Source organism: Erythrolamprus reginae, chromosome 7 (genome assembly GCF_031021105.1).
Source record: "Erythrolamprus reginae isolate rEryReg1 chromosome 7, rEryReg1.hap1, whole genome shotgun sequence".
In the NCBI taxonomy this organism is placed as follows: Eukaryota; Metazoa; Chordata; class Lepidosauria; order Squamata; family Dipsadidae; genus Erythrolamprus; species Erythrolamprus reginae.
Window position 1 is genome coordinate 9,270,473 of NC_091956.1, and position 12,665 is coordinate 9,283,137.

Here is a 12,665-nt window from a genome sequence, read left to right on the forward strand (position 1 = left end):
CTATCTATCTATCTATCTATCTATCTATCTATCTATCTATCTATCTACTCTATCCATCTATCTACTCTATCCATCTATCTATCTATCTATCTATCTATCTATCTATCTATCTATCTATCATCTTCCTTCCTTCCAACTTTTCTTCATTCCTCTTCTTTCTTTCTTCTTTTCCTTCCTTCCTTCCTTCCTTCCTTCCTTCTTTCCTTCCTTCCTTCTTTCTCACCGATCTCATATCAAATGATTCTGTGTCACAACAATATAATGAAATTGCATTATCCTTAAGTGCTACATCCTCTTTTAATGGATTATATAAGGTGTAATGGTTAAGACTTTTACTGACTTATCTGAAGAGATAAGTCTTCGGAGAGGGGCGGCATACAAATCTAAGTAATAAATAAATAAATATCTCATGTTTGCATTTTTTGAGGAAGGCTACATAATCTAGAACACTTCCCAGATGGAAACATCCACTGATATCAATGGGACTTTGGTCTAGATCAGTATTTCTCAACCTTGACATTCAACCCATCTTCAAGTTGCCAGGTTGAGAAGGTAAAGGCTCCACCGTACATACAACCAAGTCATTTCTGGCTCCAGGGGGTGGTGCTCATCTCCGTTTCTAAGCCAAAGAACCAGTGCTGTCCAAAGACATCTGTATAATCATATAGCTGGCATAAATACATAGAAGATTAATGGCAGAAAAAGACCTCATGGTCCATCTAGTCTGCCCTTATGCTATTTCCTGTATTTTATCTTAGGGTGCATATACGTTTATCCCAGGCACGTTTAATTTCGGTTATTGTACATTTACCAACCAAGCAGCTACTACTCTTTCAGTCAAATATTTTCTCACGTTGCTTCTGATCTTTCCCCCAACAAGCTCAGCGTCTCAGCCACTGAGCCACCGCATCTCAAAGGTTGAGAAACACTGGTCTAAATAGCAATAGCATTCAGACTTATATACCGCTTTAACAGCCCTCTCTAAACGGTTTACAGAATCAGCCTTTTGCCCCCAACAATCTGGGTCCTCATTTGACCCACCTCGGAAGAAGGGAAGGCTGAGTCAACCTTGAGCCGGTGGTGAGATTTGAACTGCTGAACAACAGCTAGCAGTTAGCTAAAAGAGCCTGCTTTGCTGTACTCTAACCACTGTGCTGTGATCTGTATGGAATTAAACTGCTGAATAACGCCAACAAACAAAAGATTTTGCATTAAAATCCGGCTGGACGTTGGGTGTTAAAGGAAACACTGCCCCTGCTCCATTATTCTTCTCACACCTCTGCAAAACACAATCGCTCTTCTCTCACCTGCAAAGCCGCCGAATCAAATCCTCAGGGCGCTTGGTTATTATTCTGGGGAAATCCAGTCTCTCCACGCCTTTTAAAATCAAATTGTAGGTCATCATTTGATCGACTCCGGTAAAGGGAGGGCTGGAGTGGGCGTCATTTCAAAAGTGAGGGAAGGGGAAAGAGAGAAAATAGAGGGTTATGAAAAAAAAAGAAATTGTGTGTTGGACCTACAGTAGGCGTTTTTTCCCTGCGTGCTGGGCTGTTCCTCTAAACAAAGACAGGATTTTGATTTATCACAAACTGTTTTTTTTTTCATTAACCTGTGGTTTAGGTTATAGAGCCGTGATGGTGAATTTATGGCACCCGTGCCACAGGTGGCAGGCAGAGCCATATATGAGGGCACACAAGGCTCTATTTATTTATTTGTTTGTTTATTTATTTATTGGATTTGTATGCCGCCCCTCTCCGCAGACTCGGGGCGGCTAACAACAGTGATAAAACAACATGAACAATCCAATTAATAAAAAGAACTAAAACCCCCTTATTATAAAAAAACCAAACATACACACAAACATACCATGCATAACTTGTAATAGCCTAGGGGGAAATGATAACTTAACTCCCCCATGCCTGGTGACAAAGGTGGGTCTTAAGTAATTTGCGAAAGACAAGGAGGGTGGGGGCCGTTCTAATCTCTGGGGGGAGTTGGTTCCAGAGGGCCGGGGCCGCCACAGAGAAGTCTCTTCCCCTGGGGCCCGCCAAACGACATTGTTTGCTCAACGGGACCCGGAGAAGGCCAACTCTGTGGGACATTATCGGCTGCTGGGATTGGTGCGGTAGAAGGCGGTTCTGGATGTATTCTGGCCCAATGCCATGTAGGGCTTTAAAGGTCATTACCAACACTTTGAATTGTGACCGGAAACTGATCGGCAGCCAGTGCAGGCCGCGGAGTGTTGCAGAAACGAGGGTGAATCTAGGAAGCCCCAAGATAGCTTTCGCGGCCGCATTCTGCACGATCTGAAGTTTCCAAACTTCTATGTCAGCTCCAGCTTGCAGCTGTTTTTTGCCCTTCCGGAGGGCGGGGAAGGCTGTTTTCACCCTCCCCAGGAAAGTCTCTGGAGCCTGTGGATGGCAAAAAAATGAACCCAATGGACTTACCAGACATTTGGAAACAAACTTCTGGTAGGCCCATTGGGCCATTTTTTGCCCTCCCCAGGCTTCAGGAGGATTTCAAGTGGGCCCGTTTTTCCCCATCCACAGGTTCCGGAGGTTTTCCTGAGGCCTAGGGAGGGCAAAAAATGGTCCAATGGGCCTACCAGAAGTTCATTTCCAAACTTCCAGTAGGCCCATTGGGCCCGTTTTTCACCAACCACAGACTACAACTCCCTTGCTATCCCTCTTCTCCAATGTCAGGGTCTACGGAGTCTATGGAGAGGGGCGGCATACAAATCTAAATAATAATAATAATAATAATAATAATAATAATAATAATAATAATAATAATAATAATAATAAAGTCTCAAGCTGGCCTCAGTCATGCCAGCTTTAGGATTGACACAATCAGCAATTGCAACTGATGGTTCGTCTACCACCCCTTTTTTTCTTTCTGGGCTTTTCCCACACCAATCCTTCTCTATTTTTTTGCACACCCAAAGATGAAATGTATACAATTCTCAAAGAAGTAGATTAGAAAGCAAAAGGATCAACACGGGGCCCCCCAGATAAAGGACAGGAATGGTGTACAACCCTTGTGCTCCTCTGTCATTTATAAGTACACAACCTATGAGCCCAATACGACTCTCAATGTAGGGCGGAAGAATCCACATACTTTCCTGTCAGAAGTTCATACACAAGGATGCCGAGGGACCAAAAATCCACACTGAAATCATGGCCTTTATTCAGGATGACTTCAGGCGCGACATATTCAGGAGTCCCACAGAACGTCCAGGTCTTCTGCCCTGCTCTGATCTTCTTAGCAAATCCAAAGTCAACCTTGTGGGTCAAAGAGGGGGAGATGTTGTTGTTACTGGATAGTTTTACCTCAGGTTGTTTGTTCTTGTTTCTAACATCAGTCAGTGGTTCTCAACCTTTCTAATGCCACGATCCCTTAATACGGTTCCTCATGTTGTGGTGACCCCCAACCATAAGTCTTGCGCCCATTCTCCCAGCAGAGCTTTAAGCTGATTGGCAGGAAGGTCAGAGGGACACCCCCACTGTAAACGCCTGATTGGTCAGATTGTAAAAATATATTCCAAGGCGCCAGAATAGAAGCTTTAGTTCCTAACACCCTGGGAAATTTGTCTTTTCTCATGGTCTTAGGCGACCCCCGTGAAATGGTCATTTGACCCCCCCCAAAGGGGTCCCGACCCCCAGGTTGAGAACCACTATAAGAACTTTTTCTGTTAAACACCAGAATTTTTTTTACTAGGCATATCAAATAATAAATACAAAAAAGACATAAACATAAGCAGGAACCCTATAGTATCCTAGCCAAATGGCAGTCCAATTTCCTCTGAAAAACGTCCAGAGCATTGGAGTTCACAACGTCCGCTGGTAGGTTGTTCCACTGGTTGATCGTTCTGACCGTCAGGAAGTTCTTCCTTATTTCCATGTTGAATCTCTCCTTGGTCAGCTTCCAGCCGTTGTTCCTCGTCTGGCCCTCCGGTGCCCTGGAGAAAAAAGTGATCCCCTCCTCTCTGTGGCAACCCCTCGTATACCTGTAGACTGCTATCATGTCCGCTCTGGCCCTCCTTTTCTCTAGGCTATCCATGCCCAGTTCCTGTAGTCTCTCTTTGTAAGTCTTGGTTTCTAGACCCCTGATTATTTTGATTGCTCTTTTCTGCACCTTCTCCAGAGTTTCAATGTCTCTTTTGAAGTGTGGTGACCAGAACTGAACACAGTACTCCAGGTGCGGTCTGACCAGGGCGTAGTAGAGTGGTATTAAGACTTCCCTGGTCTTGGAGTGTATCCCCCTGTTGATGCAGCTTAGGATTGTGTTGGCTTTTTTTGGCTGCTGCTGCACATTGTTGGCTCATGTTTAGTTGACTATCCACCAAGACTCCGAGATCTCTTTCACCGTCGCTACTGCTGAGAGGGGTTTCTCCCAGGCTGTATGTGTGTCCAGGTTTTTTTTTACCTAGATGAAGGACTTTGCTCTTGTCGATGTTGAACATCATTTTGTTGTTCAATTGGAACTTTGAGGGGTACTTTGACTTGGACTCTGATTTAATTTGGATGCTACCTGGAATCTTGACATCTATGACCTACCACTTTGTTGTTTGTATGTGCCCTGAGAGTTTATGCATTGCAGACAAATTCCTTGTGTGCCCAATCTCTTGGCCAATAAAGAATATTCCTATTCCTATTCCACATCTGAAATCCCCTATACATATCCTTCTCACTGTATAGTTTTGATCAAATGTGAATGCTGCAGGAACTTGTTAGCACATGGAAAATTGACAGGAAAATACAATACCACTTTAACAAAGAGTCAGGACTGTTTCTAACGAGAAATAATATATACTGTAAATGCATTTGTGTTAGCATATAGTAAATCAATATATGTCTATCCACAATAATACTTCTTCCTAACCTCCAAGATAAAATAATCTTATTTTTAGTAGCATAGAGGTATAAAGAAATAAGACTTTAAAAATTTTGGGGGGGAAGGGGGATGGCTGCATATTAAACGCAAAAACAACAAAACCTTCTCTTAGCAATTCCCCTATATTTCTTTATCTTTTTTTTTTTTAAAAAAAACCAACAACTTACCAACTTTATATAACCCTGGGCATCCAAAATTAAATTTTCTGGTTTCAAATCCCTGTAGATTATACTCATAGAATGTAAATATTCAATAGCTTCTGTCACACAGCCAACACAGAACTTTGTAGTAGTTTCATCAAAACTACCCCTGAAAAAAGAAACACAAAAGAAAGAAAGGAAGAAAGGAAGGAAGGAAGCAAGCAAGCAAGCAAGCAAAGAAGGAAGGAAGACAGGAACGAAGGAGGGAAGGAAGAGAGAGAGAAAGAAAGAAAGGAAGAGAGAGAAAGAAAGGAAGGAAGAGAGATAAAGAAAGAAAGGAAGGGAGAGAGAGAAAGAAAGAAAGGAAGGAAAGAAGGAAGAGAGAGAGAAAGGAAGGAAGGAAGCGAGCAAGCAAAGAAGGAAGGAAGACAGGAAGGAAGGAAGGAAGACAGGAAGGAAGGAGGGAAGGAAGAGAGAGAGAAAGAAAGGAAGAAAGAAAGGAAGGAAGGAAGGAAGGAAGAGAGAGATAAAGAAAGGAAGGAAGGAAGGAAGGGAGAGAGAGAGAGAGAGAAAGGAAGGAAAGAAGGATGAGAGAGAGAAAGGAAGGAAGGAAGGAGAAAAGAAAGATTGCTTTCATTATCAAATTATTTTCAACCTTTCCTCTTCCAGTCTTAATAGACTCTAAAGAGATACAGTAAAAAGCATGAAGAGAATAAAAGAGAAGAAACCATCTATAAAATAATTCAGTGTATACCGAAATCATCAGCTCCGTTAAAGTAAAATTATACACACACCCCACAGGAGGTTAACATTCGGGTCAACATCAAGGAGAAGGATGTCGAAAAAGGGAGAATACTTGATCTACTTATTTCCATCAATGGCTGATGACGATAATCTAAAAAGACCTTCAAGAAATTTTAACCTTTTTCTCTTCTCTGGGACTCCCCAGCAGATGGATATTCAAAGGGACATCTTGACTTTCGCATTGCTACTTAGCATTCAAGTCTATTTTCCCATTAATTTCCTCAGGCCTGTTTAAATTAGTGGCTATCACAACATCTGATGGAAGCGAGTGCTGTCATTTAATTATGCCCTTCCTTTGATCATCCCCCTACATTTAGTTTTAATTCAGTTTTAATGAATGGACATTGTGAGAAGGAAAATTTAATCTACATTTTCCATATCATGGATAACGTTTAATACCGGTATCATAAATTCCTTAGCGTCCTACCAAAACACTCTAGTCTTGGTTAATCCATAAGAATTTTGATTGACCTTTTTCAGTTTTTATCTATCTATCTATCTATCTATCTATCTATCTATCTATCTATCTATCTATCTATTTATTTATTTATTTATTGGATTTGTATGCCGCCTCTCTCCGTAGACTCGGGGCGGCTAACAACAATAATAAAAACAACATGTAAATTATTGCTTTTCTGGTCTGCTAACCAATTCCAATTGTGATCTCACCCTAGATTTTCACAAGAATATTACAGAATTGAATTGTTGGGTTTTTTTTAAAAAAAAACCTTCCTAATGATTCCAAGCATGGAATTGGCTTAAAAGAAAAATACAGCAATCAGACTTGATTTATTAATTTCAGTCACCATAGCTCTAAAATCCATTTCTTGATCAATCTCTAACAATCCAGATTCTGAGATACATAATACAGTGATACCTTGTCTTACGAACTTAATTGGTTCCAGGACTAGGTTCGTAAGGTGAAAAGTTGGTAAGATGAAACAATGTTTCCCATAGGAATCAATGGAAAAGCGATTAATGCATGCAAGCCCAAAATTCACCCCCTTTGCCAGCCAACATGCCCATTTTCGCGCTGGTGGGATTCCCCTGAGGCTCCTCTCTATGAGAAACCCCACCTCTGGATTTTGTGATGCTGCAGGGGAATCCCAGCAGGGGAATCCCACCAGAGCAAAAACTGGCACTTCGGCTGGCAACGGAAGTCTGGTGGTGGGGTTTCCCAGCGAGGGGAGCCTCAGCGAAATCACATTTGAGATGCTGCGATTTCGCTGAGGCTTCCCTCGCTGGGAAACCCCACCTCTGGACTTCCGTTGCCAGCCGAAGAGCCCGTTTTCACGCTGGTGGGATTCCCCTGCAAATTTCCAACATTCTAATTATATACAACTGTATGGTTTACAACATTTTTATAACTTTTACAATGACATTCTTTGTATGAAAATGAAAAAAGGGGGTGAATAATAATCATAATAATCATGATAATCAATCACAATACTCAATCATAATAATCAATAATAATCCATCAGAATAATAAATCATAAAAATCCTTTTGGAGTGGGCAGCATATTAATCATCATAATAATCAATCATAATAATCAATCATAATAATCAATCATAATAATCAATCATAATAATCAATCATAATAATCAATCATAATAATCAATCATAATAATCAATCATATCATAATATCATAATAATCATAATACCTGTCCCTGAGGATGCTCCACAGCTCACCTCCAAGACAGGCTTCTAGGAGCATATAAACATATTTGTTGTCTTTGAACGTGCGATACAACCTGAAAGAAGTAAAAAAAAGAAAGAAGCAACATGCATACTATTCTAGTTAAGGATAATCAGTGGTGGTTTTTTGCTGGTTTGGACTGGTTTGCCGAAATTTGACACACACACACACACTGAAATCTGTGAGGAGGGAAAGCCTCTCTCTCCAGAGCTGAGAAGGGGGGGGAAAGCCTCTTTCCCTAAATGGAACTGTAAGTGGGGAAAAGCTTCCTGTCCCCAAGCAGAACTATGAGGGGGGGAAATCTCTTTCCCCAAACGGAACTGTGAGGGGGAAAAAACCTCCGATCACCAAATGGAGCTGAGGAGGGGGGAAAGCCTCTTTCCCTAAATGAACCCGTAAGTGGGGAAAAGCTTCCCATCCCAAAATGGAGCTGTGAGGGGGAAAAAACCTCCCACCCACAAATGGAACTGGGAAGGGAGAAAAGCCTCTTTCCCCAAACAGAGCTGTGAGAGGGTAAAGCCACTTTCCCCAACTGTGAGGGATACTCTTTCCCCAAATGGAACTATGAGGGGAAAAGACTCTTTCCCAAATGCAACTGTGAGGGGGTGGGGGGAAGCCTCTCATTCCCAAATGGAACTATGAGGGGGGAAAAGCCTCTTTCCCCCAATGGAACTATGAGGTGGGAAAGACTTTGCCAAATGGAACTGTGAGGGGGGGGGAAGCCTCTCATCACCAAATGGAACTATGAGGGGGGGGGGGAAGACTCTTTCCCCAAATGGAACTGTGAGAGGGTAAAGACACTTTCCCCAAATGGAACTATGAGGGGGGGGGGAAGCTTCTTTCCCCAAATGGAACTGTGAGGAGGAAAATACTCTTTCCCCAAACGGAACTATGAGGGGGAAAAGCCTCTTTTCCAAACGGAACTATGAGGTGGAAAAGCCTCTTTCCCCAAACGGAACTATGAGGTGAAAAAGCCTCTTTCCCCAAACGGAACTATGAGGTGAAAAAGCCTCTTTCCCCAAACGGAACTATGAGGGGGAAAAGCCTCTTTTCCAAACGGAACTATGAGGTGGAAAAGCCTCTTTCCCCAAACGGAACTATGAGGTGGAAAATCCTCTTTCCCCAAACGGAACTATCAGGTGGAAAATCCTCTTTCCCCAAACGGAACTATGAGGGGGAAAAGCCTCTTTTCCGAAATGGAACTATGAGGGGGGAAAGCCTCTTTCCCCAAACGGAACTATGAGGGGAAAAGACTCTTTCCCCAAATGGAACTATGAGGGGGAAAAGACTCTTTCCCCAAATGGAACTATGAGGTGGAAAAGCCTCTTTCCCCAAACGGAACTACGAGGTGGAAAATCCTCTTTCCCCAAACGGAACTATGAGGTGGAAATCCTCTTTCCCCAAACGGAACTATGGGGTGGAAAATCCTCTTTCCCCAAATGGAACTATGAGGGGGAAAAGCCTCTTTCCCAAATGGAACTATGAGGGGGGAAAGCCTCTTTTCCGAAACGGAACTATGGGGTGGAAAATCCTCTTTCCCCAAACGGAACTATGAGGGGGAAAAGCCTCTTTCCCAAATGGAACTATGAGGGGGGAAAGCCTCTTTTCCGAAATGGAACTATGAGGGGGAAAAGCCTCTTTCCCCAAACGGAACTATGAGGGGAAAAGACTCTTTCCCCAAATGGAACTATGAGGGGGAAAAGACTCTTTCCCCAAATGGAACTATGAGGGGGGGGGGACCTCTCATCCCCAAACGGAGCTGCGAAGGGGGAAAAGACTCTTTCCCCAAATGAAGCTGGGAGGGAAGGGGAAGCCTTGTATAATGAGTGATACAAGGACAATGAATAACTTTTTTAATATTGTCACAAGTTCCCAACTCTTGAAATACAGCCCAAAAGGGAATTGCAGGGGACAACAACGTGTTGTGTAATGGAGAGTGACAATGAGATTCATGGTTTCTGGAAGAGTGTGAAGAAATTTAATGATGCCCATCCAGACCTTGTCATTTTTTGAAAGAGATCTATTTTTTTTAAAGGAAGAAATAGGTTTATGTAAATAGGTTTATAAATAGTAATTTTTAAAAAATTACTTCACAATGAATGGCGAACAGGCCTCTTCTAGAATTTTCTTTTCGGAGTGTATATGTTCCTGTTGCTTGGTATCCACTATGTGCTTTTTCTTAATGCATTTCATGGCAAATGCTATGTTCTCGTTCTTAACTTTCACCTGAAGTCACCAAGAAAGAAAATATAGTATCAGAATCATAAACATAAGTTCGCTCCACTTCTCCACTTCTTCAAAATAACAGCAGACTAAACTTGTAAATCCAAGATCTATATCTAAATCTGTATCCGCTCTCTCTCTATATCCTTTCATCCATCCATCCAAATATACATACATACATACATACATACATACCATACATACAGTACATACATACATATATGCATACATACATACATATCAATGTATAGGTTCTAACACATACAGCCAATAAAACTTTAAACAAACAATTTAAAATGAGAATAGGGTAAAATAAAGTAGTTATAGAGTAAAATAATTTGATACATAAATATATAAAATAGAATAAAATGACGTAAAATTATCATCCCTGCAATCTATCCCAAACAGGCCCACATATGCCAATCTCAGTTGGACCATTTTAGTCTGAAATTGTGTTGTATTAAATGTTGTTTTCAGATATTGAAAATCCAAGATGTAATGCACCCTCCCTAGATAGATGGATAGATGGATGGATGGAAGGAAGGAAGGAAGGAAGGATAGATAAATAGACAGACAGACACACTTAGATAGACAGACAGATATAAAGATAGAAACAGACAGATGATAAGAGAGAAAGAGGAAGGTGAGAGAGCGGGAGAGAGAGAAAGAGGGAGAGGGGGAGAGAGAAGAAGATAGGGAGGGAGAGAGAGAGAGAGAGGGAAGGAGAGAAAGAGTGGAATAGAGAGGGAAAGGGGGAGAGTGTGTGTGGGAGACAGGGAAAGAGAGAGAGGGAAGGAAAGAGGGAGCGAGAAAGGGAGACCGAGAGGAAAGGGCTATAAATATATATACACACACTGTATATACATATACATATATATAACAGAAGAGATACAAATAACAAACCAAAACAGCAACCTGGGAACTTTTCTTATATTAAATTTATAAAATAGGCTTGTTAAATCTTTGAGGAATTTTGTGAGAAGAAACAAAGAAAAAAATGTAAGAAATAAAAGACAACCAAAGGACAAAACTGTATCAAACCACCCTCCCGATCAGCGAGCAAGAGGCTTAAACGCTAAATCCTTACAAGTTCGACTCTTCCAAATCCACCCACGCCCAGAGTCGCAACAATCTCCAGGTGCTGAAAAGGACAGGAGGCGGGAAACTGGGTAACTTTTTCTGTCAACTCGATCATCTCCCGAGAGACGTTGCGGGGGACACTCCGCTCCATGGAAGAGACCCTGCATTTTAAAATAAATAAATAAATAAAATAAAATAAAACGACCTATCAGGATGTTCCTTCTGATTCAGCCCGCAAGTGAGAAATTTTGCAGTGGTCGGCTAGCTTTTCAGAAAACAATTTCCTTGACTAGCGAAGGAGCTGTCCAGCAGGGACCAAGGCTAAGCAAATAAAGCCATAGGTCAGTGGTTCTCAGCCTGGGGGTTGGGACCCCTTGGGGGGGGGTCGAACGACCGTTTCACAGGAGTCGTCTAAGACCATGGGAGAAAGACTAATTTCCTACAGTGTTAGGAACTAAAGCTTCTATTCTGGCGACTTGGAACATAATTTTACAATATGACCAATCAGGCGTTTACAGTGGGCGTGTTCCTCTGACCTCCCTGCCAATTAGCTTAAAGCTCTGTTGGGAGAATTGGTGCTAGGCTTGTGGCTGGGGGTCACCACAACATGAGGAGTTGTATTAAGGGGTCGCGGCTTTAGAAAGGTTGAGAACCACTGCTTTAGAGTAGAATAGAATAGAATTTTATTGGCAAGGAATTTGTCTTCAGTGCAAATGCTCTTTTGGGGTTAATCTAGCAATACGGGTGTCAAACTCTCTCACGTCACTTGATGTGTTGCGACCTATCGTGACGTTTGTTGTCTTTGTGGAGCTGGGGTGGGCACAGCCGGCATGTGACGCATCTGGTCCATGGGCCACCAGTTTGACATCCCCAATCAAGCAGCAATGGTGTTAAATCTTGGGAGGCTTCTAGCGAGAAGCGATGTGTATTTGGGAATTAGCATCCTGGTGGTTTAAGCATGCTGGATCTCATGACGTTCATGAATTTATTATTTTTTATTTATTTATTTTTGGTTTTTTATTCATTGTTTTATTTATTTTTATTTATTACTTATGTGTTTATTATTATTTATTGTAGCTCTAAATCAAAATGTTATATTGACTTACAGCCTGTCTTTCTATGCATATATAGGCACCTCCAGGTAGCTGTGAGGAAGAGGATAATTCAATTGTTTTATGTTAGCAAAACTTCAGAAGAGAAAGATTTAGGGATAGTGATTTCTGACAGTCTACAATGGGTGAACAGTGCGGTCAGGTGGTAGGGAAAGCGAGTAGAATGCTTGGCTGCAAAGCTAGAGGTCTAACAAGAAGGAAGAGGGAGATTGTGATCCCACTGTATAGAGCGCTGGTGAATACTGTGTTCAGTTCTAGAGACATCACCTAAACGGGCCCCAAAAATGGTGGAGGGTCTTAAGCATAAAACTGATCAGGAAAGACTTCATGAACTCAATCTGTATAGTGTGGAGGACAGAAGGGAAAGGGGGGGGGATGATTGAAACATTTAAATATGTTAAAGGGTTAAATAAGGTTCAGGAAGGAAGTGTTTTTAATAGGAAAGTGAACCCAAGAACAAGGCGGCACAATCTGAGGTTAGTTGGGGAAAAGATCAGAAGCAATGTGTGAAAATATTATTTTACTGAAAGCGTAGTAGATGCTTGGAACAAACTTCCAGCAGGTGTGGTTGGTAAATCCACAGTCACTGAATTGAAACATGCCTGGGATAAACATATATCCATCCTAAGATAAAATACAGGAAATAATATAAGGGCAGACTAGATGGACCACGAGGTCTTTTGCTGCCGTCAGACTTCTATGTTTCTATGTTTCT

General features: G+C 41.8%; 1 protein-coding gene across 1 annotated transcript in view; it reads right to left on the bottom strand.

Annotated features, from left to right (window-relative positions):
* Positions 1 to 12,665, bottom strand: part of PRKG2 (protein kinase cGMP-dependent 2) — an 87,358-nt gene that overhangs the window by 5,492 nt on the left and 69,201 nt on the right. Inside the window, exons 10-15 of the mRNA XM_070756545.1 lie at positions 10,846 to 10,999; positions 9,625 to 9,761; positions 7,501 to 7,590; positions 5,061 to 5,202; positions 3,118 to 3,281; positions 1,308 to 1,430 (exon numbers count right to left, since the gene is read on the bottom strand). Coding sequence (XP_070612646.1) covers positions 1,308 to 1,430; positions 3,118 to 3,281; positions 5,061 to 5,202; positions 7,501 to 7,590; positions 9,625 to 9,761; positions 10,846 to 10,999 — 810 coding nt within the window. The remainder of the gene's footprint in view (positions 1 to 1,307; positions 1,431 to 3,117; positions 3,282 to 5,060; positions 5,203 to 7,500; positions 7,591 to 9,624; positions 9,762 to 10,845; positions 11,000 to 12,665) is intronic.